Source organism: Drosophila persimilis, unplaced genomic scaffold (genome assembly GCF_003286085.1).
Source record: "Drosophila persimilis strain 14011-0111.01,24,50 unplaced genomic scaffold, DperRS2 tig00000002-arrow-pilon, whole genome shotgun sequence".
NCBI lineage: Eukaryota > Metazoa > Arthropoda > Insecta > Diptera > Drosophilidae > Drosophila > Drosophila persimilis.
Genome location: NW_020825289.1, coordinates 16,058,163 through 16,079,354, shown reverse-complemented (window position 1 = coordinate 16,079,354; position 21,192 = coordinate 16,058,163). Strand labels below are relative to the sequence as shown.

The following is a 21,192-nucleotide window of genomic DNA, read 5'->3' as shown; positions in this document are numbered from 1 at the left end:
CCCACAATGTCGCTGAAGAAAATGTATAGGGCTTATGATTGATCTGTAAAGGCCTTTCAGCCCATCTAGGGGTGGTCTGTAGCGATGTGCACCACCTTCGACCAGATCAACGGCCTCCACGACATCTACACGGTGAAGAATTTCCGAAAAGTACGGTGATTAGCGCTTTTGCAGAGGAACATGCCGAAGGTAAGACCCACATTCGGATTGGGAGGCACTCATGGTCTTTCAATGCAGATATCTTTGCCAACATGATACCACAGTACAGCCTCCTCGAGGACACTGTAAACACCATATCGCGCACGCAGATCGTCGGTCTGCAAGGCAAGATTATGTGTCTCAAGACACTAATGTCATAGCGTGTCGCCCACCAGGAGAGGAACTCCATGACTGAATACTGGTTGAACAGCCCTCCGTCTCCCAGATCCTGTGCACTGACGAAGCACTATTACTGCTGATCTCTAGTTAAGGCCAAGAGGGTTATCCATTTGATAAATATTGCATTCGCTCACTGCTGAAGAACATTGCATTTGCAAAAACATTGGAACAAAATGTTGTTGCTCCAGCTCTTATAGCCTTTGAGATCTAGGCGATCGACTGTAGTATAAATAAATAAATTGGCTATGGTGTGTTATGTTGGTTTATAGGACTTCCTTATATCTTAGAAGTATAAAATATACCACTTGTGGCTCGTGACTTCACCCCGGATGTCGCCTCCTTCGGTCAGTGTCTCGCTTAGGGCCATTCCCAGCTGATGAACTGCTTCGTAGAAGGTCCCAAAGAAGAAGTTGACCTCCTCGCCTTCGTCAAACGGACATAGTGCTCGTCCTTCATCTTCCTTGGAGAGTGTAGGAGAGTGGCGGCAGGCTGGGGACGGTGTCCTCGATCGTGAAGGGGTCGTAGTGTCGAAAGACCCATGCTGTTAAGGTCGATGGTGGCCGATCCGCAGCGCTCCAGATCGCAAGGGGAATCTGCGGGAAGTGCAGCCAAAATCAATCGAATCCCCAGCTGGGGGGCCATTTGCCCGCCCACATTGCACACGCGCATCTGGATGAATTGGGTCTTCGACATGCGGCCCTTCTGGTGGAGCATCGAGTCCGCAGTCCGCTCAAACATCTTGGTGGCGCTGCGCTTAGCGTTTTTTTAGGTGCTGAAGGAGTCGGCCAACATCAGGAAGAGAAAATGGACGCTCGTTCGGAACAACAGATGCACTGCAGAGAAAGAATGGCTATTCCTCATTTAACAAAAATTAACTTGATGCTTTTAAATTGCTTTAGGAATTTTTTAAACACTTCACTGATTCACTGATTTTCCGTTGACAATTACCAAAGGATTTTGCGAGACGAGGTATCTGTGTCCAAGAACGTCCATCGAATGAGGCACAGGCGAATGCTGTTCGCCTTTTATAGGCCACGAAACCCATTCGACACCACAACCATTCCCCCAAAAACTGTACAGTTTTTAACAAGCTTAGGAATTAAAAACGGTTTTTTAAAAGCACAGTGTTTCATCTGTTTTTTTTTTTTTTTGGCAAACTGTATTTGAGTCGAATGATTTCCAAACGAAACATTTCCATTATGCACATTCCATCATCGGGCAGGCCATGCCAAAAGCTATTAGCACTTCTGCTGAAAAAATCTCACCTATTCCTGGAAAACCTCCACAGCCGTAACAGGCTTTTCAGTGCTAAACTTTTTTAAAACCCAGTCAGTTCCTCCCTGCTGTCATTTGCTGTGTTTGTCAAACTGTAGTTGCAGTCGCATTGGGGAACCACCCAAATGGCGGATAAATGTTCGATACATGTATGTCTCCTTTGAATAGTTCCTTGATCCAATTTAGGGTGAATTTTTCATCAAAAATTCGAAAATTGTTGCACCCGATACCCAAATGTGCAGATGCAGATACACGATGCAGCAGTTATACAGCTGATAAGTGGTGAGGAGTCTTTGAAAATTCAGCGCTGGACGATTCCATCCATATTCTCTAGAAGTGGCACCATTTCTTTAAGGTGAAACCTCGTACACGATTCGCAATTGATCCTACAATCCCAATCCCTACATTTTCGTGTATTTCGTTTTAACAACGTTAAAGCTTAATTAAATAGTGTATTAATCATCCATATATGTTATAGGCGATCTGACAAAGGACCAGGGCATTGCTAAATACAGAAGAGGTCATCGCATGGCCGGAGGCACGACTCAGGTCGAAGAGGCCCAAAATGTGAAGGTGTCGCACGCGTTGCGGCCGCGCTTGGAGCTTCCGATTGAGGTAAAGAATGGCAAACTCCAACTAAAAATATGGATTCAATAATCAATTATCGTTTCAGAGAGATGTTCCCACATACCTTCCTGGCGAGAACAACTTCCGCAGTAAGACCAGCGCCATTCTGTGACTGATTCAGAAACCAGAGATGTTGCAGCTGCTCTTGGAGCTTCCGCCACTTGGAAGTATTCGTATGAAAGATGGAAAACTGCATCATGACCTCGCAATGGTGGGCGAGGAACACAAAGAGCATGATGAGGCACGTCCACAAGCTGTAATCTTTGGAATAGTCTATGTAAATCCACAGGCGAAAGACGGTGGCAATGCTGAAGATATAAGTGGTGCCCAGATTGAACAGAATCTGCCACTGAAAGATATCCCGGAGCTGCCTGAGAAGATCATCCAGATGCAGGCATCGATGCCAGAGTAAAAGCCAGGCGGACAGGATTTGCCTTAGGCCCATATCTCGAGGACGACCCAAACGCTTTGGCAAGACCTCCACATCATCAATCATTTCCTGGAGCCGTTCCGTCATGCTCGAGATCAACCAATTGCCAGACACATGGATCATGTACACCGTGACGTCCACATAGGTCACCATCAGCTCCATGATCAGGGCATACCCCATCGCGGCCAAGTAGAAGGGCGCCACACCTGTCCGATCCAATGTGTGTTTACAGTGCATCAGAGAATTGGGCGTCAGGAGGATTTGGATGAGCATCACAAATCGGGAGCTGGTCAGTGCCACCTTCCACAGGCAGAGCCTCCGCACGTGGTTCAGCGCGGCGGAGCGGAAGTGAAACAGTAGCTTCAGGTATTCATTCCCCAGACCCTCCATCCGGCAACGCCTTAGCCAAACGCCGCCGATGAGCACCAGCATGCTGAAGAGCTTGGCCTGTCCCATCACATTGTAGACGGCATCGAACATGCCGAGCTGCTTGCATCCGTAAATGTTTCCCACCAGCAGGGAGAAGGCAAAGGGCATGATGAACACGTAGGCCACATCCAGGACGAGGCAATACACCACAGTAGGCACATGATTCAGCACTAGGCGATGATGAGGCGGATCGTAGTGCAGGTTGCAGAGCCCGATGAGGCGACTCAGCTCAAAGTAGAAGCGCAGCAGCGAAACGTGAACCATGCTGCAGGTCGTTTGGCCAAGAACTAAATGAATTGCTTGGGTGAATTGTGGCTTAAATTGCCTCCTGGGACTGGACAGGAGTGCTAATCGGGTCCTGACATGCAACAGGTTCTCAGATTGAATAGATATCTATAGTATTTTAAGGGTAAACGCTGTGTCCACAGCAAGGGAAAACTTGGTACTCGAATACATTTCTGCGTGTGATTTTCGATCCTTGTGGACTTCAAGCTAATAACGACATGAGTATAAACAGAGGTTTAAGTCTCTCAATTCCGAACCGTCACGTCACGGCATATTTCGACAAGAAATGTATCCCAAGCAATTATAAAAACTAAAGAGAATGTTGACTAAAACAATGAATTCCTACAAAGTAGAGGCTATTATCTAAACATTGATTCCACAAAAGAAATCGCAGTCATTCATTTTACACTTATCTAAAAATTGATTCATTTATTTCACTATCTTTCGCAGTGTACACGTATTTCAGTTAGTTGTTTGTTTGAGTGGGTTTTTTTGTTCTTATCAAAATACCTCTGGTTAATGATTGAATGCTTCAACGAACATCTGGCAATCTCTTCTATATATGTATATATATATATGTATATCTAAATCAAGATCTATTTAAGACCTGTATATCTATGTTATTTCATTAAAAATGTAAGCTTATGCGATGTACTTGTACCACAACGAAATGATTGATGCAGAAGCGTAGTCGTATCGTTGTCCTATGCGTAAACTAGTCGTTAATCGTTGGCTTAGATCGAGAGAACAAAAACTAATAATAAATTCAAGCATATTAATATAAAATCACAACAATCTTTGCTGCAATCTGTTGCACTTTCATCTTTGTGGCATCCTTCTGGACTTGCATTTCTGCGGCTCCTTTCTGCTTTCTGCACTTTCTATCTTTCCCTCTTTTCCATCTTCGTTGTAGGTCTACAGACTATGTGGAATATACATCGATTCAATGTAATGCTACATATATACTATATGTCTAGTGTAGCGTGATTTAGCACAATTTTCTACAAAAATTCTAGTAATTAACCCGTTTTCTGTTCGAACTCTGTATCTGTGTGCGGGGAGCGGGGAGGGGGTATCAGATCTGTGGCATTCTATGCCACAATATGGCTATTCTTGTTCAGATCGGTGAGTAGTTCGGCATCCAAATCCTCTGCCTCGAGCAGATCGTTGCAGGCATCGCCGTTTAGAGAATGGGGAATGCTCGTAGACAGCACCATGCCACGGCTCCCACTGCTCGTTCCAATCGAGATATCATCGGGCGGGGAATTCCTACGACGCTCGCGTTCGCGGACAATATGAGGAGCCTCATTGAATTCATCCAGCTCATCCATGCCTACAGTATTGGAGCGAAAGCGGAATCAAGATCTATACGGATAGGGTGCATCCGAGGACTCACCTGCATATTTGGTGCCTGCGAGCAGGAGATATTGCCCCGCCCGATGGGGCCACAGCAGACCCGTCATCACACAGTAGGCCAGACAGTCGGCCGAGTTTGTAATGCCCTGGAGCAGCTTGTAGCGCCACATGGGGCTGATCTGCAATGCCACAATGGCCACAATGGGCAGGTAGATGAACCACACCAGGCTGGAGGCGCCCAAATGCAAAAGGAAATCCAATTTCTTCGTGGAATGCTCGTATTTCATGGTGTTCCGCAGCTCATACAGGAACCACATCATAAAGGAGGTGCTGCAAGGTATCAGAGGTTTTCAGAAGAGAGATTCATGGAGAAGTCTTCATGAAGGATTACCGCAGGATCAGGACAATCCAGCCGGGCCAGGTCTGGTATTCATCGATATCCGATACAATGTCAACCTCCGTCTGAAAGTGGGACCAAAAATAGAAAGATCCATCTATTGTACAGACGTAATGGAAGCCTCACCCGATCCCAGATGTAGAGGAACACATGGAACGCACAGTATGGCACCCAGATGGACATTAGGATGATCCAGCCAGTGCGACTGATCTGCTGCCGGGTCACCGCCCATCCCTTGGCGAGCAGCAGGAGGATCAGCATGAAGGTGGTCCGACTGAGTATGTCCAGCACATCGCCCGCCGCCTGCAGCCGTGGCTGGCCCACTCCATTCGCCGCATAGTGGATCAGATGGGCCGTGATCAGTGCCAGGCTGACGAATTCGCTGAGCAGACTCAGCGTAAAGAGCTTCGTGACGGGATGCTTTTGACGCCGCACCGCATAAATCTGCATGGGCAGGAGCACAATGTAGACGAGCAGGAAGATTAGGTACATCTCCAGGAGGTTCTGCTGGTCGTAGGAGTACTGAAAGGTGAGCGGATGTGCTGCCGAGTTGTTCGGATGCACATTAACCAAATGGATATCATAGTGCAGTGTGTGGAGCAGTCCGCTGCTCCGGTTGCTGATCCGCGGCAGGCTCTCGTGCGCGTGCCACTGGCAGGTGCTCTGATTCTGGTAGCAGGCCACCAGGGCCATGTACCAGAAGCTACAAAACAGGAGGAATCAGCACACTGATTGGAGGAGTTTTCGAGCTCCAAGGGAACTCCCACTTACCGCGGCTCCGCCTCCAGGTTGATCACGTACGTAAACTGATGTCCTGGCATTACATTCGCCGGGGCATCCTCGTCGCTGCACAGCTGCCCCCTGGGACAGGGCACATGCCTGAGGAAGTCACGCTTTCCCTGGGGATTGCACTTGGGATCATAGGCAATGCTCTGCAGCCGCGAGAACATCGTGGAACACGCCACCTCCCTGCTCCGATGACTGCGGTTCCCGTAAAAGTGCAGAAATGTGGACTTGTCCAGCACCACCAGGGTCACGGGGGCCGTGTAGTTCTCCGGGGATGTGACATTACCGTAGATATAGCCATAGGCAATGCGTCGCGTCGGGGGATCGGCCTTGTTGAAACCAAACTTCACGAGAAACTGGAAAAAGTCCGCCGTCTGGAAGTCGCCGCTTATGTGGCTGGCCTCTGCCACGGGCAGGGGCAGTGGCAGGCTGCACAGCAGCAAGAGGAGCAGCCAGCACAGGGTTGGGGGCGATGCGGCTGCTGCAGCTACTGCGGCGTTTGGGGACATGGCGAATCTTATCAGTTTTTCGGATGCTTCTTCCTCCTTCGTCTGCTTATCTGCTGTGTTGGCCTCCACCGTGGCAGCGAATTGCCAGGGTGGCGCACCTTTGTGCATTGTGTGCAGTCGTTTTCGCGGCGGTCGATGCTATTTCTATTTTTATTTCGTTTTTGCGGAAATTTCCACCAATGTCCACCGTTGTTTTTGTTGTTGTTGCTGTTTTTGTTTTATATGTTATCGATAACCATTTATCGGCCCACTTAAGCCCCCTCTATTTAAACAGTTGAACCACTTGATGCAAATGACGCAAAATATTACTGATTGTAAATTCTTCTTGTAGACCATGCCATCTTTCCTCTGAACTTTAAAAACACACGATATCTTTTAGCTGAACTGCGCTAAAATTATTAAATTTTCATTATTTTCGGTGGATAACCCCTTGGCTTACAATGGGTTAATCGTTCTCCGTCGAGGATTGTAAGCCATATTCCTCGTTTTTGATATCCTACTTGTAAACAACGAATCTCCGAGCCTGTGCAATAATTATGGTTATGCAATAAACATGTTAATGATGCGGTTCCATTCTAGAAGTGCAGTTGGATTGAGTTTATTTAAGTTCGTAACAATACGCAATTTAATTTTGTTTTGTAAATTAACGGTGGATATCTGCCCTTGCACCCTAACGCGTTTTCAGTGCTGGTATTAAAATACCAGAGCTGCGTGCTGGTTGCGATAGATGTCGCTTTAGTGCACGATCGAAGAGCGCGAAATTCAAGCTTAAGACTGGTAAACGATAGATAAGGTGAAAAATAGCGTATAAAACATATTTTAAAACTAATGTGTATTTATTTAATGAAATGTACACAAAATTACACTTAAATTGCAATGTAATATGTGGTTATGCTTGCAATTTCGTTCTCCCACACCTGTTTTCATAACACCGTTGCTCAGTCGAAAATGCGCCAGATGTCGCCTAACTGCTGTGGCCCGAAACTTAAGCGGCTAAAAAAAGTGAGAAGATTGTATTATAAAAAGTAAAAGTATACTGCGGCGGTAATATATAATCCCTTTATTAACAATCAAGCAATAATGCGTTCTGGTTGCAGTGGAATATGCGATTATGGAAGAATGTGTGCAATTCAATGCACCTGTAATAGCTTTGTTAAAAAGCGCCAGATGTCGCTTCCGTAGTTAGTGAAAAGATCGCGAAAGTGCAAGTCGGAATTTGCAAGCCCGAGTGTGATTTAATTGAAAAAAGAGATATAAAGCATATAAAAAACAGATGCCAAACATTGTACAGGTAATATACAATCCATATATTGATATTAACATAAGAATACCCTCAAATACACTATAATAAGCGATTACCGAACAATGAAGGGCCGACGCGTGCCATGGCCGGCCCCCAATGGCCGCATTATCGTTTTTTCACACTCGCCCATCTCTCCGTCTCTTTTGCAATCTTCAACAATATATTTCAATAATTCCCAAATTTATGCGATGAAATAATGGCTAAAGGGCAGCCCTTTGGGTTCTCTCCCGACTTCAAAGTCTTTTGCGTGCCCTCGCCTTCACCCTAACCTCAATGCACAACGCTGTCCCGTTTATTCCTGAATAAATGCAACGTGTGCGTCGGCGAGAGGGGCGTTTGCGGGCAATTCTCACGTGGTTTGAAGCCTCTCGTCTGCCCTGCTATTGAAAAGGTGCAAAGATTACACTTCTGGAGGCTGACAATTCCTTTGAGGTTATATTGTGTGGCGTATGAGAGGAAGAGCGATTGTGGTTTTGCATAAAAAATGTGTGAAAAGACATTGAAATCTACATTTCTATTGTGTGTTTGAAAGGGGATGAAACTTTGATTTGCGGCGGGGGTGTGGTAGGGGGGAAACATCACTGTTGGAGTTAGCATTGACTTTGCAGATTCTAGCAGCCACCTCACTCACCCTCTCTTTGTGCTTTTGCTGCTTCCATCTCCTCCCCTCAACCCTTGGTCCGTAGAGCCAGCCACTGACCCAGTTATTCGACCAATTCTTACTCATTTCTCCACTCATTTATTGATGACATGACAATAAGAAAAATAATACAAAACAAAAAGAATAGACGAGAAGGAGGAATAAATTCATGAGAGTTACAGTTCATTCAGTTGTGCAAACGGCAAGTGTGTGGATGTATGGGTGTGTGTCTGTGTAATAATGTATGTGTGTATTTCGACTGCGAAACGCTGCAGTGTTATTTTTTTTCCAAGGGTGTAATTAGCAACGAAAGCGTGGTGAGTTCGCTTGTTTAGATAAGAAGCCAGAGTGTTAGAATAGGTCAGCTATACTTGCGTGCAATCTGAAGAAGAGTGAGAAGAGAGATCCACCATTCTATTGGAAGGTGAAAAGTGAGTAACAGCAAGCAAGCAGTCGATCAGAAAAATCAGTATAAATACACATATTTCCACACAAATAAACAATTGCTGAAGGAAAATAGGGCTACAAATTATTTGGCATAAACGAACAGCAAATATTAAACACACCAACACATGTGTACATATGAGCACCAGCCAAGAGTTCATTTCAATGCGGAGAAGGAGAGAGACAGGCAGAGAGTGAGAGACACGACCCTAATAGAAATCGACAAGGTTGGCAAAAATACAAAAAGCAACAACGGGACGAAGGCAATTTGTCGTCGTAGATGTCTGTCTGTCTCCCGCCATCCCCCCCCTCCACAACCTAGCTAGAGTAAACGATTCATTGAAATGCCAGCGACGAAACAGAGACGGACAATGAAGGCTCTTCTAGGGAGGGGAATGAAAGTTTTTCGGTATGATTTTTGCCAACTTTGCAACAATTTTATTTTGTTATTGATTAGAGGCGCGCCTGGGTTTATGTTTCCCCCCTCCCTCCCACACATGTAATAGTATTAGTACCCCCCTCATGTGGGGGGGACAGGCTGATCAGCTGTTTATAGTCCATCGATCAGCATTCGATACTAAACCTTACGTTTCTTACATTTATAAATAGATTTACGTGTGATGGGACTACGAAAAAAAGTTTATTCGGTTTAAAGTTCGGTAATTAAAATTCGGTAAAAAGTTGTATTATTATTTGTTCATTATAGCAACTAATTCGTGTACTTTTTCATCAATTGAAGAACATGCGCCGCACAAATCGAGCCGTGAAGTAATATATGATCTCAGTGAAGCTCAAAGCACTGCAGCCCAGAAAGAACCCCACCAGGCCGCCAATATAAACTGGAAAAGAAAAGAGTTCCTTAAGGTTCTCCATACAGGTGTTGCCCCGAAAACTCACCCAAGACATCGGCAAAGGAGAAGAGCACATCGCGGCGGAGCTGCATTTTGGGATAATCGATTATGCCCCACTGTAGATTAGCGCCCAAAAACCAGACACGCGAGCGCTAACCACACAAGTGGTGTGGGTGGTGTGGGTGGTGTGTGTGTGGGAGAGAAACCAGTATTAAGCGGAATAAGAACCAGGACAAGCACAACAACAACATCATCAAAATAACAAGGCAAGTAAGCAAAAATTATTATTAAATGTACAAAACTTTCGCCGCACGCAAAAGCGCGAAAAAAAAAAAAAATGTTGAAGATGAAAACTTTTGCTCCCATAAGACCCTGAAATACAATAATTGCATATTTCAAGGCGTCCCGGCTGCGTGCAACTTTTGCGCGTTATTATTTTTTATAGCCCGGACTACAATTTTGATGTTTGTTTAAGGCGAAGCGAATGCTCTGCTGCTCCCCCCGAAAATATTCGCTTATTTTTCCACTTGAAATGCGGCGGTAACGACCACCGCTCCATGGTGCTTCTGTTTGCCGTAAACATTTTACAGTTAAGGCGTAAGACTTGTGGGTGGGGGTGGGGGTGGGAGGTGGAGAATACTTACATGGGACTGCACAAAGAAGTTGGAATCGTCACAGTTGGCCAAACAATTGCAATTGATTTTGTATTTGTCCGATTTCAATGAGATTATCTCGCCTGGAAAATGGGCCCGATATATGTATATTATATACTAATGTTTTATGAATATAGTCAATAGTTCAAAGGTTCTCTCCCACAAAACAGAAACAGCCTCCAACTCGGGTTTACTCAATATTATAATTACTCTTCAAGCAACAGGCATCTGGCTATCCCGAAATTATGGTCACGTTCTAGGAAATTTGTGTGAAATTGAAATCGAATTTCTCGAGCAGGCTAAATATTTGCATGTTCCAAAGGTTGGTTGGGGTTACTCACGTTTAATTCTGACCAAACAACCGATGCCCTCCAGGCCGCAAACAGGGAGTCGCCGTCCGTTCCGTACTGTGGAGAGAGGGGACAGAGAAAGAGAGAAGGAGAGATAGAGATGGGACGGGTTTCAACTTAAACTACGAGACTTTAAGCGTTTTATGACCACCGAGTAGCAGCATTAATGCCGCATCGTCCGGCACATAAAAGTTAACTTTAATGGAGACAATTAAGTGGGATCGATGGATGGATGGATGGTTGGGTGGATGGTTGGTTGGGTGGAATATGATGATTATGCTCACGGCGGTTCCGGTAAAAGTGCGGTATGCAGCCGCAGGCACGCAGAGCGAAGAACATGCGGCACTCGGAGAGGCAGAGACCGAAGCTATAGATGGGCACCGACTGCATGTCCTCGGCCTCATAGTTGAAGCGACAGCTCCTCTGTTTGGTGGTGAACCTGCGGCCCCAGAGAGATTAACGGGTGTTACAGAGGTCCATAGAGAGAGTGGCACAACTCACGCTCTGGCCTCCTCGTTCGTGTAGATTTCCAGGGCAATCAGCTCGACGGTGGTGTAGTCGCTCTCCGGGAACGTGTAGCGCTGCTTGGATATGCTCGGCACATCCCCGGCTCCATGGAAGTAGACATCGTAGGCGGTCGACAGGTTGATAATCTGAGCGTAGATTTCACCATCCAGCGGATGCACAGTCACACGATCTCCATGGTCCAGGATGCTCCAATCATTCGAGCGCCAATAACTACAGAGAATGGAATGGAAAGGGAGGGGATGGGATGGGAAGCCAAAAGCCATAAAATCATATCCGGATGTGTGCCGGCGCCCGGCCGCCACTCACTCAAAGGAATTGTAGCGGGCGACCAACGAGTTGACGGCATGGCAAATGCCAAACTCCGTTTGGGTCTCGTAGATGAACATTTTGACGGCGGCGCCGCTGCTGATTTCCGGCTCGAAGGCCCATTTCAATTCGTAAAGCAAATCCAAGTACTTTTCGCCCGAGATCCCGAAGGACTTGTTCAGCGGCAGGGACTCCAAGTTGTCGTACGTGAGGCTGGCAAGTTTCACAATAAAATCACGGAAATCCTCTTGATCCTCCTCGGTCTCAAAGTCCTCCTCATGGGCCCTGCGAGAGAGAGAGAGAGAGAGAGATAGGGCAGGCTTGCCGCCTTGCAGGTTTCACTGGGATTCTGGGACTCACTTACAGTATGTACTCCTCCACTTTGAGCTCATCGATGCGCTTGTGCGGACACACGGTCAGCGAGGGGAAGCTCGTGTTCCACACCAGCTTGTTGCGATCCATGGATATGACCATGGGTGAGGTCTGGAAGCGATGCCAGGTCCGCTTGCTCAGCGATATGATGCTGAACAGAGCCACGCAGATGAACGCGAACCAGAGCATTCTTCGGAAGGGGGAGAGAAAGAAAGAAAGTCTTAGATGCTGCATAGCGATCCGTTGTCTCTGAGAGGGCCCAGGATACCCTTCGGGAATGATGTATGGGGCAATGGGGGGGCACACTCTCCCAAAGGACATAAAAATCTATTGCGTGTAAACTTTTCCGTGCGCATTATGCGGGAAAGAATTATGACCAATGCGAAGGCCCACAGCGCAGGAGTCAATGAACGCGTCAACGCTTTTGCCACCCCTTTTTCTTCCCCCCATTTCCTTCGACTGAGACACAAGTCGCCAAAAATGCTTGGAGAATTTTCCATTTTCTGGCGATTGCCGTCCACAATGACAGTTTCGAAGCCAGCCATGGCTCATAAAGACACCACACACAGTCCTTTCTGCTTGGCTTTTAATTTTCCAAATATTTTCCAACTCTTTTTTTTTTTTGTTTTTTCCATGAAGTTTTCTTTGTCTGTTTTTTTTTTGTATTTTTATCGTGTGGTCCTTGCTTCCGTGACAGTTGAGTGCTGTGCTTTGTCTAACACCACAAAATTCCTTTTGGACATCATACATACATATATGACAGACTCCCCCGGCCATTTCCCGTCCGTCCGTCTGTCCGTCTGTCCGTCCGTCTGTCTGGTGTGCAATTTATTTGCTTTGTTTCATCATCCCGACACTCATATGCATGAAATTTGTGCGTGAATGAGGCCCAGTGATGCATGTTTGATGCCGTAATACTCGTTATGCGAGACGAGCATGAAGGATTCTGAAGGGTTGCTCCGTTCCGGCGTACGGCTGCCAGAGTTATGCGAATCAGAAATTTCCAGACTTGGATTTCGGTGTGGGATTTCATATGTGAGATTCCTGAACCACTCCCCCCACTGAGAAAATGTTTTTAAGAGTTTTAATCCAAGCGATAGCCAAGATCGTGGGGAGCCTCAATCAAGGGATTGTAGCCCTCCGAGGGGGCACCCAAAAGGCTTAAAAACTAGCGGCTGGAATGGTAATTAAAGCCCACCCAATCCCTGAAATACCTTATTCTTTTTTCTGAATACTTCATTGATGGCTTTGTTTGATATTGTATTTTTTGTTTGCCTCTGAACAGAGCTTTTTCTGCGATGCTGGATGCTGCACTCCCATGGAGACACGACCCTAATCCTGTGCGTGTTTTGCATTTGCATTTGCAGTTTTTGGTTCCGGATTAGGCGCCTCCTGCCACAGGCACAGCCACAGGCACAGGCAGGGACTGTGCAGGGGCCACCATACACACCTGTCCTGGCACTAAAGCCCTCATATAAGGTGGTTGCCATATCAACGCTTGTAAAATTGAGGTTATCACATGTCAGCGGCACAGACTCTTTTCCTCATTCCCCTCTTTTCCTCTTTCCCCTCTTTTCCTCTTTCCCCTCTTTTCTATGCATTTTTTTTTTGTGGTTTTCAGATTGTTTTTTTATGTGGGTTCTGCTTTATATATTTTTGTGGAAAATGTTGTAGTTCTGCGAGTGAAGTGGAGTGGGCGGACTTAAGCTCTGGTTGCAGCTTGGAGGTCGGAGGTCGGGGGTCGGGGGTTGGAGTTGTGTATAATCCAGAAATTTTTGCGTCACAAGCTGATTTTTTGCCATGGCAAAGCATATTCCTCCTGCACTGTTCTATTTTTGTACGAATGGGGAATACATTTCACAAATCATTCGCCCGAGCTCTCAGTGGCCCTCCTCCCATTTGGGGAGGTGGGGGGCAGCACCTGTCAGTGGTGCTTGGGGAGGGGGAGCCTGCCCAAAAACTAACAATAATTGTAATTGAGCTCGTTTTATGGGGAAGAAAGTGGAGACTTCCCTGCACTGCCACGAAAAAATTGAGCATTTAAATTCAGTATTTTTCAAAGAGTAATTTTCGAATTTTTAGAAATTATTTGCAAATTTTTTTTTTTTTTTTTTATTAATATTTTTTGGAAATCTTTCTATTCAAGATCTTTCAGTGTACGCCCTTGGCCCTTGGCCCTCTCCTTGGCCTGGCTGTGTTATCCACTAATTAACCCTCAGCCGCCCTCTGACAGATTTGCCACCTCCGCTCTGCTCTACGCCCTGCATCCGGCTGCCCTTCCGTGCCAGGACCAAGACCAAGAACTCTCTCTCTCTCTCTCTCTCTGGCTGTGTGTAATCCTGTTTGTCATGTCATGTCAGTTTTTAAGGATTTATTGCACCGCACGAAAAATCCAAATCCCTCCCCGAGCCGCACACAAAACGGAAGATGTGTGGGGAAATATATAGTATTTCTCTGGGCCTAGTCCTTGGACCAGGACCTTGGCACGCACTTCCTTTCCCACTTTAAGTCCTCGACTTGTAGTTTTGTATCGTTTTAGTTTTCCACTCTACGGCGGTGGGCCAAAATAATCCCGTGGAAAAGTTCTACTTGCGGCTTGTGGCAGCGTAATGAGGCTTAACTTAAATTTTGCTTGTAAATTAATTGAGTGGAAATGTTGGCCAAATATTTGATTAAAAATTAAAGGGTTTGGGGTTTGAATGAGAAGGATTGGAGGGTGGGACGGGGAGGTCTTTCTGGGACTCTATTTGTGGCACTTTCAACGGATTCTCCCTTTGCAGGAGACCCCCTGAAAGACCTCTACAGCAGGGCGACTGCAGGACGACTGCAGGACTCACCGTTCGACGAAATTTAAGCCGAGTTTGGCCAAATAAATGAAGCCGTGTATGGAGGAGCCCTGCAGGAACTCGATTATGAAAGCGTGCACTTTGGCCCCCAGCTTGGTGGCGCCCCGTTTCGCGTCCGGAATTTGATCGGGGACCAGCTCCTGCTCTTCCGGACCGCCCTTTGATGGCGGCGGGGGCTGCCACAATGGCGGTCGTCGAATGCAGCGAATACTGCGCTGCTGATTAACGGGAACGTGGTTGTCATTAGCATTTGGAATTGTTTTTGTGCCTGCCGCATCGAGTCCCGGACTCTGCTTTTGCGCGTTGCCGGGAAAGAGGAGCAGACCAGGACCCAGCCGGGGCTGCAGCGAGGCCGTCGACGATGTTCGCCGCGAGTGGGATGTGGATTCATCGTTGCCGTCCCAGCTTTCAGCGCTGTTCCTTCCCATCGTCGCTGGCTAGGGATACCTTTGGGCGACGCTGGAAGACAGAATTAAAGCTGGTTTTAGGAGTGAAAGAAGACTTCAATTATTCGCAGTCGATGGGGAATCTCCCCAGCAGTCCAGCAGCGAGGAGGGGCGGGCGGGACATGGTTTAAGCCCACGTATTTTCGCTTTGCGGTTCAATTCTCAGATCTCGTTGTTTCGTGCCTCCGTTTGCTGTTCATTAAATATAAATGCGTTGCTTTAAATATGTTTTTGCGGTGTGGCAGCAGGCGCCATCCGCCAGGACAACAATAAATCATTATTGGAGTTTTTAATGCGCTGTAAATTATGCCCAATGTCCGATGCTCCAGTCGAGTAAATCCATTGAGTGACGAGGACGGCGCACAGAATGCAATCAGTGCTTGAAAGGGGTGCCTGATGACCCAGGCACTACGAGGCACTACATATACGTATCCCCGCTTCGTGGTAATCATTCAGTATTCAGTATTCAGTATTCCACGATTGTGGACTGGCTATAACTTTGTTAAAGGCTGAAGGGATTGCGATTAAAATGGTAATTGGATGGGCCCTCAGATTGATCTCAATCAGTTTTCAGTTTGATAACTGTATCCGCAGCAGGGTTGCCGCCCACCCAGGAAACAGGGTTGCCCTGGCACTGACATGTGACACGTCATTGTTTGACAGTTGTACGTTGAAATTCTATTGATTCCTCGATTTGGTCTGCAAGCGGAAATGGATCCTGTCGTCGTCGAGATCGTTGACGCACCCGACGACCGGTGGTACCTGTGCACCAAGTGCTTTCAACGCTTCCTGTGGGTCGAGCTCTCGTCGCGGCAGCTTTGCTGCCGCCGCTGCCGCCTGGCCGACAAGCAGTGCGCCATCTGCGACCAATTATTCGAGCCGACGAATGGCCAGCAGCAGTACTGCAAGCGCTGCGACTACTTTCTGATGCAGCACGCCTTCGGAAAGAAGCCGCCACCGACGCGGGAGAAGGCCGAGCTGCTGTTGCAGTTGCAGCTGCAGCTGCAGCTCAAGACTCCGACACGACACAACCCCTCGGTCACCGAGCGTTGGCGGGAGATCAAGTGTGCGGCCGGCCTGGCGGAGGATGTGAATTTGAGTGATTGAATAAACCCCCCGATCACGGATACGGCCTTTTGTTTGTCGGTGGGGGGCGATGCGGTCCTTGAACGGGTTAAAATTTCATTTAAATTTGCATTTAAATGAGCGGCCGCCGTCCATTCCGGACTGAAGTTCCCGGGGGTCCAGGACAAAGGTCCAGACGCCCCAGCACACGGGTAACATTAAAAGCTTTCCTTTTTTGCAGTTGATTACCTTTGGCAGTCGATACGAGATTGCACTGGAAACACGGCAAAGGGGGGGGGGGGGGGGGGGGGGGGGGGGGGGGGGAGTGGATCGAGTGGCCTGTGGCTTAAGCTGCTGCTGGCATTTAATGGATATTGTTTAAAATGTAATATTTTACAATTAAATGAAGGCATTTGGCCGGCATCCTCCTGGCTGACCGCCGCCCGATCCCCTGCCGGCGACCTCGATTCAACGGTGTCCATGGCCATCCTTTGCCTTGGATATGTTTGTGCTTTATGCCTTTTTCGTGTTAATTAATATTGCAAAAAAACAAAGAGGAAAATGGCCTTTTTTAATTGGCCTTCACTTTGTGGGGGAAAAGCTGTCTGGAAGGCATTTAACCTACTCTTGAGCCGACCAAAGAGCAGGAGGGATCGAGGAGCCAAGCAGAAGGAGGAATCGGAGGAGCAGAAGGTGGACAACGCTGGAAGGGAATCCCAAAATAGGTACTATCCAGATGGGGATTATCATGGAGTTGGAAGAGATGAATCAATGAATGCTGTGTTCTGTAGATCTTCCATTTATCGATCCTGCTGCCTTCCCATCAATTCCTTCATAAACTCCGACGTAAAACATGCATGAACAAACACATTTGATTTGCCAGCGGAGTCTTTCCCCGATTCACGCGTTGAAATAACAAATTTTCCAATTTATTTCTTGATTTATTTTCACGCCAATTTCTTGGCTTTCGCGTCCGCCTTTGCCGGTGCCTTTGCCTCTGACTCTGTCTCCGATTCCGATTCCGTGTCCGCCTTCGCCTGTGCCACTCTTTGGCTTGACATTTGTTTATTTATTTGGTTTCATGTTTTGTCTTTTGCCATTCCTCTTCATTGTTTGGTGCAACTTTGTTCTCTTTCCTCTCTGAGGCGGGTGTGGGGGCACTCCCCCCCCCCCCCCCCCCCCCCCCCCCCCCCCCCCCCCCCCTTGTCTGGTGTTGTCTGGTCTGGCTCCGGCCATGACGCCATGAATATTCATGGAGCAGCAACAGCAGCAACATATAGCTAACTCGGCCTGCATTTCCGCACAACCCTTCTGCCGTTTCTGAGGACTTGAGGAATCTCTGGATACTGCAGCGAACAATGGCCTCCCCTTCGTTCTCCTTCGGCCACGACTTTCCCTGCTCCTCCGTAAGGATGTTGGCCCACGACTTTCCCTGCTCCTCCGTAAGGATGTTGGCCCACAACTTTCCCTGCTCCTCCGTAAGGATGTTGGCCCACGACTTTCCCTGCTCCTCCGTAAGGATGTTGGCCTGGGGCTCTGTTTGTTTCTTACAACAAGATGCTGCTGCTGCCGCTGCCGCTGCCGCTGCAAATTGTTGGGCTGTGGTTGTCGCCAGCAGTGAACATTTCGCGGTTGCATGTGCAACAGTTTCTCCCATCGAACGGGAAATTCAATTAAATGCACTACGAAAATGTTTTGGCCCACTTGGACTTACCGTTAACGTTAACTGGTGGATTGATGGACTACTGCTGACTGTTTAGTGACCGCCAACGAACTGTCGCCCGTCGACGGCCTGCACTTGACTTTTGTTCAACCGATTTTCCGCCCCACCCCCGCACCCCTGAGAAACTGGGCAGCTGGCGGGGCGGCGGCCCTCGATTTTGGTCACTGATTGCCCTTTCGGGCCATTTTTGGCATGGCTTTTGGGCCTGGCCCACACGAAACGTAACTCGGATTCGAATTCGGAGTCGGAATCGGAATCGGACTCTGATTTTGATTGGTGCTGGCGATGCTGGCCCTCAGATTGTATTGATTTTTTTTTTTTTTTTTTTTTTGGGGGGGGGGGGGGGGTAGGAGGGGAGAGCGCGCTAATTACTCGATCGATGGGGGCTGCCGGGCTGCGCCATGTTGGGGTCGGGATAACAATTCTGAAAGTCGATGCGAGTGGCAATTCTCCGGATTTGACGGCTGCGTTGAGGGAACCTGCCACAAGCTGTGGTCGGGGCGAGGACCAGATGAACGGTGGGGGGGGGAGCTTCTCTGAGTCCTGAGTGGGGTGTAGGCCACAAAAGAGGGGAAGGAGAACAGCGGAGGGGAAAATATGGGTCTATGGGTCCACCATGGGTCCACCCTTCCACGTTTTGCCGTCTGGTTGTCCATCAAACTGTGTAACTGTTATACTGAATCCATGCTATACCGCTATAACTGTTATATAATGGAAATTTATCCATCTAAATTGTTATACATAGCAACAGCTATGCGTTGTAACTGTTATACATTTCAATTGCTTTGTGTACAGTTGAATTTTTGTATACATTTGAGCTGTTATACTGTTATACACGCAGTTCGTTGCAACTCTCGTACATCGTTGCTGTTCTACAATGTAGTTGTTATACATGGTAACTAATATAAAGTGTAACTGTTATACATTTTAACTATTAAGCGTAGCTGTTATACATAGTGGCTATATAATCTTAAATGTTACTGTTATAAAACGTAGCTACAATATACACAGTAACTGTTATTCAACGTAACTGTTATACAACGTAACTGTTATACTTGGCAGCTATTATGCAGCGTAACTATTAAACAGTGTAACTGTTATACAGTTTAACTGTTATACAACGTATTTACAATACAATGTAACTGTTATACATGGTAAATATTATACAATGTAACTGCTATAAAACCTAACTGATGTACAGTGTAACTGCTATACATTGTAACTATTAGAAAATGTAACTGTTATACTTAGTAACTGTTATACACAATAACTGTTATACACAGTAATTGTTATACACAGTAACTGTTATACACAGTAACTGTTATACACAGCAACTGTTATACACAGTAACTGTTATACATCGTAAATGTTATACAACGTATCTTTTATGCCTTGTAACTATTATACTTTGAAACACTCATGCATAACATTTAATATATATGTACATATGTATAATTTCTTACACAAATCTCAGCCCTCACCCACAGCATCTTCCCTGCTCCTTTCCCATCCCTTGGCGATAATCCAATCAATTTGATAACGCTAAATTAATCATATCCCAGCATTCACCACCCCCCCATCCACCCCCTCCCATAATTTTGTACTACAAAAACGGAAAATCCCACCCACTCGACGGCGCCCACAGTTACAACATTTGGGTTCGATAATAGGGCAAACACACTGGCTGCTAGACGCGTGCCCCTGCCTCCTGCCACACTTTGATTTTGCATTCAAGCCGGAAAAGGAAGGGCACTGCAGCTGTATAAATTTTACATTTGTTTCCTTTCAATTTAACAATGTGTACTTTTGGTATTGTTTTGCTTTTTAGCGTGTAAAAAAAAGCCCCATCCATCCATCCATCTATCGGTGGGGGCGAAACTCTTGTTAGCCGTTTCCGTCCTTTTCATTCGGTCTTTTCTTGGCCATTTCTCTCGCTTTTCATTCGCCTGATTTCGCAATATTTATGATTAGCAATTTATTATTCATCATTTTTCGAGTGGGCAAACAGGGGGAGAAGGAGCGAGCGAGCCCCACCACCCACTGATGGGTTGTAATAATTCTTGTGAAAAGCGGGGTTCCACCGAGGGAAGTGGCTCTGCATTTTGCCCAAGCATTAGCCTGCACTTAATTTGATTAACAAGAGTCGAATGGGCATGGAAACATGAGGGACTGTCCTTCTCTGGGGGAGGGGGATTCACCGATTTCAGGGGATTATCAACTAGTAAGCAAGTCTTGATTTAATTCCACTTTGGAAACATCTAATGGAGCCGTAGGATGAAGCCATGAAGGTGGGAAAACGGCGACATCTTGAGTCATAGATTCGTGCATATCCATTTATCATTTTCCCTTTCACCTTTCACCTTTCACCTCTTGCACTCTCTCTCTCTCTCACTTTCTTCCCTCTTCAGCTGGAAGGTTTCTTCCTGTTCGGCGGGATCCCAGGAAGGTGCCAAAACTGTCAAATGCAAATGTCTTTTGGCGCAAGGAAATGAATGAAACTGACTGTAAAACTGTCGAAGATGCAGACAGGAACAGCCAGAGGAGGAGGGGAAGAAACAGTTTGCCAAAGGAGTAGCCGAGGCAGGAAAAGAGGTCTCCATTTGTGGGGGGGATGGGGGGTGGATTTGGGACAAATCGCAGCACATGTTGGCATTAGCTTGAAATTACGCACAAGTGCAACAAAGGGAAACAGAAAGGACACTGAAAAGCACTCTAGGAGGACGAGAAGGACACCCCGGACACAGAGACAGGGGGGGGTGTCCAGTCCGAAACGGGGCAAACATTTTATTGATGTTAATTTAATGCAGAATATATACATATATATATATATATACATACATACTCGTAAAAAGAAAGCCAATGGCGGTGTCGGGCCTGCAGCGGAAATAAGAAATGAAAACGGAGGCAACAGCGAAATAAAAGATTTGCATATAAACAGTTGTTCACACAGACACACACACACACACACACACACACATCGGAGATACACATATATATATTTTATAGACATTTGCATAACAGACGGAGATGTAGACGACATAGACATAGACCCGAGGCCCTGTTCCAGCCCCCCAAAAACTGTCATTGCCAAGGTTTTTACATCCGCTTGCCGCAATCATTGTTGCAACACTGAGAGGCCCAAGGGGCGTGGCAGAACAATTCAATAATATTTATAGCTGGTGGAACGTCCGCG

The 21,192-nt window shown here is 46.8% G+C and overlaps 4 protein-coding genes across 4 annotated transcripts; 1 reads left to right on the top strand and 3 right to left on the bottom strand.

Annotated features, from left to right (window-relative positions):
- Nucleotides 1-2,112: 2,112 nt before the first annotated feature.
- On the bottom strand, nt 2,113-3,403 carry LOC6592416 (putative gustatory receptor 58c). Its single transcript, XM_002018025.1, has 2 exons — nt 2,345-3,403; nt 2,113-2,289 (listed from the first exon to the last, which is right to left on the bottom strand). The coding sequence occupies exons 1-2, from the start codon at nt 3,401-3,403 to the stop codon at nt 2,113-2,115; spliced, it is 1,236 nt and encodes a 411-aa protein (XP_002018061.1).
- A 768-nt stretch (nt 3,404-4,171) lies between these two features.
- Nucleotides 4,172-6,657, bottom strand: LOC6592417. The gene is made up of 5 exons (XM_002018026.2): nt 5,949-6,657; nt 5,304-5,880; nt 5,172-5,242; nt 4,821-5,110; nt 4,172-4,757 (listed from the first exon to the last, which is right to left on the bottom strand). Exons 1-5 carry the CDS (start codon nt 6,578-6,580, stop codon nt 4,516-4,518), a joined length of 1,812 nt encoding a protein of 603 aa, XP_002018062.1. The 5' UTR covers nt 6,581-6,657; the 3' UTR covers nt 4,172-4,515.
- A 2,931-nt stretch (nt 6,658-9,588) lies between these two features.
- LOC6592418 (sodium channel protein Nach) lies at nt 9,589-15,193 on the bottom strand. The gene is made up of 9 exons (XM_026985019.1): nt 14,757-15,193; nt 11,912-12,109; nt 11,548-11,832; nt 11,215-11,451; nt 10,998-11,152; nt 10,705-10,770; nt 10,355-10,446; nt 9,757-9,862; nt 9,589-9,698 (listed from the first exon to the last, which is right to left on the bottom strand). Exons 1-9 carry the CDS (start codon nt 15,191-15,193, stop codon nt 9,589-9,591), a joined length of 1,686 nt encoding a protein of 561 aa, XP_026840820.1.
- Nucleotides 15,194-15,900: 707 nt separating this feature from the next.
- Nucleotides 15,901-16,318, top strand: LOC6592419. The gene has a single exon (XM_002018028.2). It carries the CDS (start codon nt 15,923-15,925, stop codon nt 16,316-16,318), a length of 396 nt encoding a protein of 131 aa, XP_002018064.2. The 5' UTR covers nt 15,901-15,922.
- Nucleotides 16,319-21,192: the final 4,874 nt, after the last annotated feature.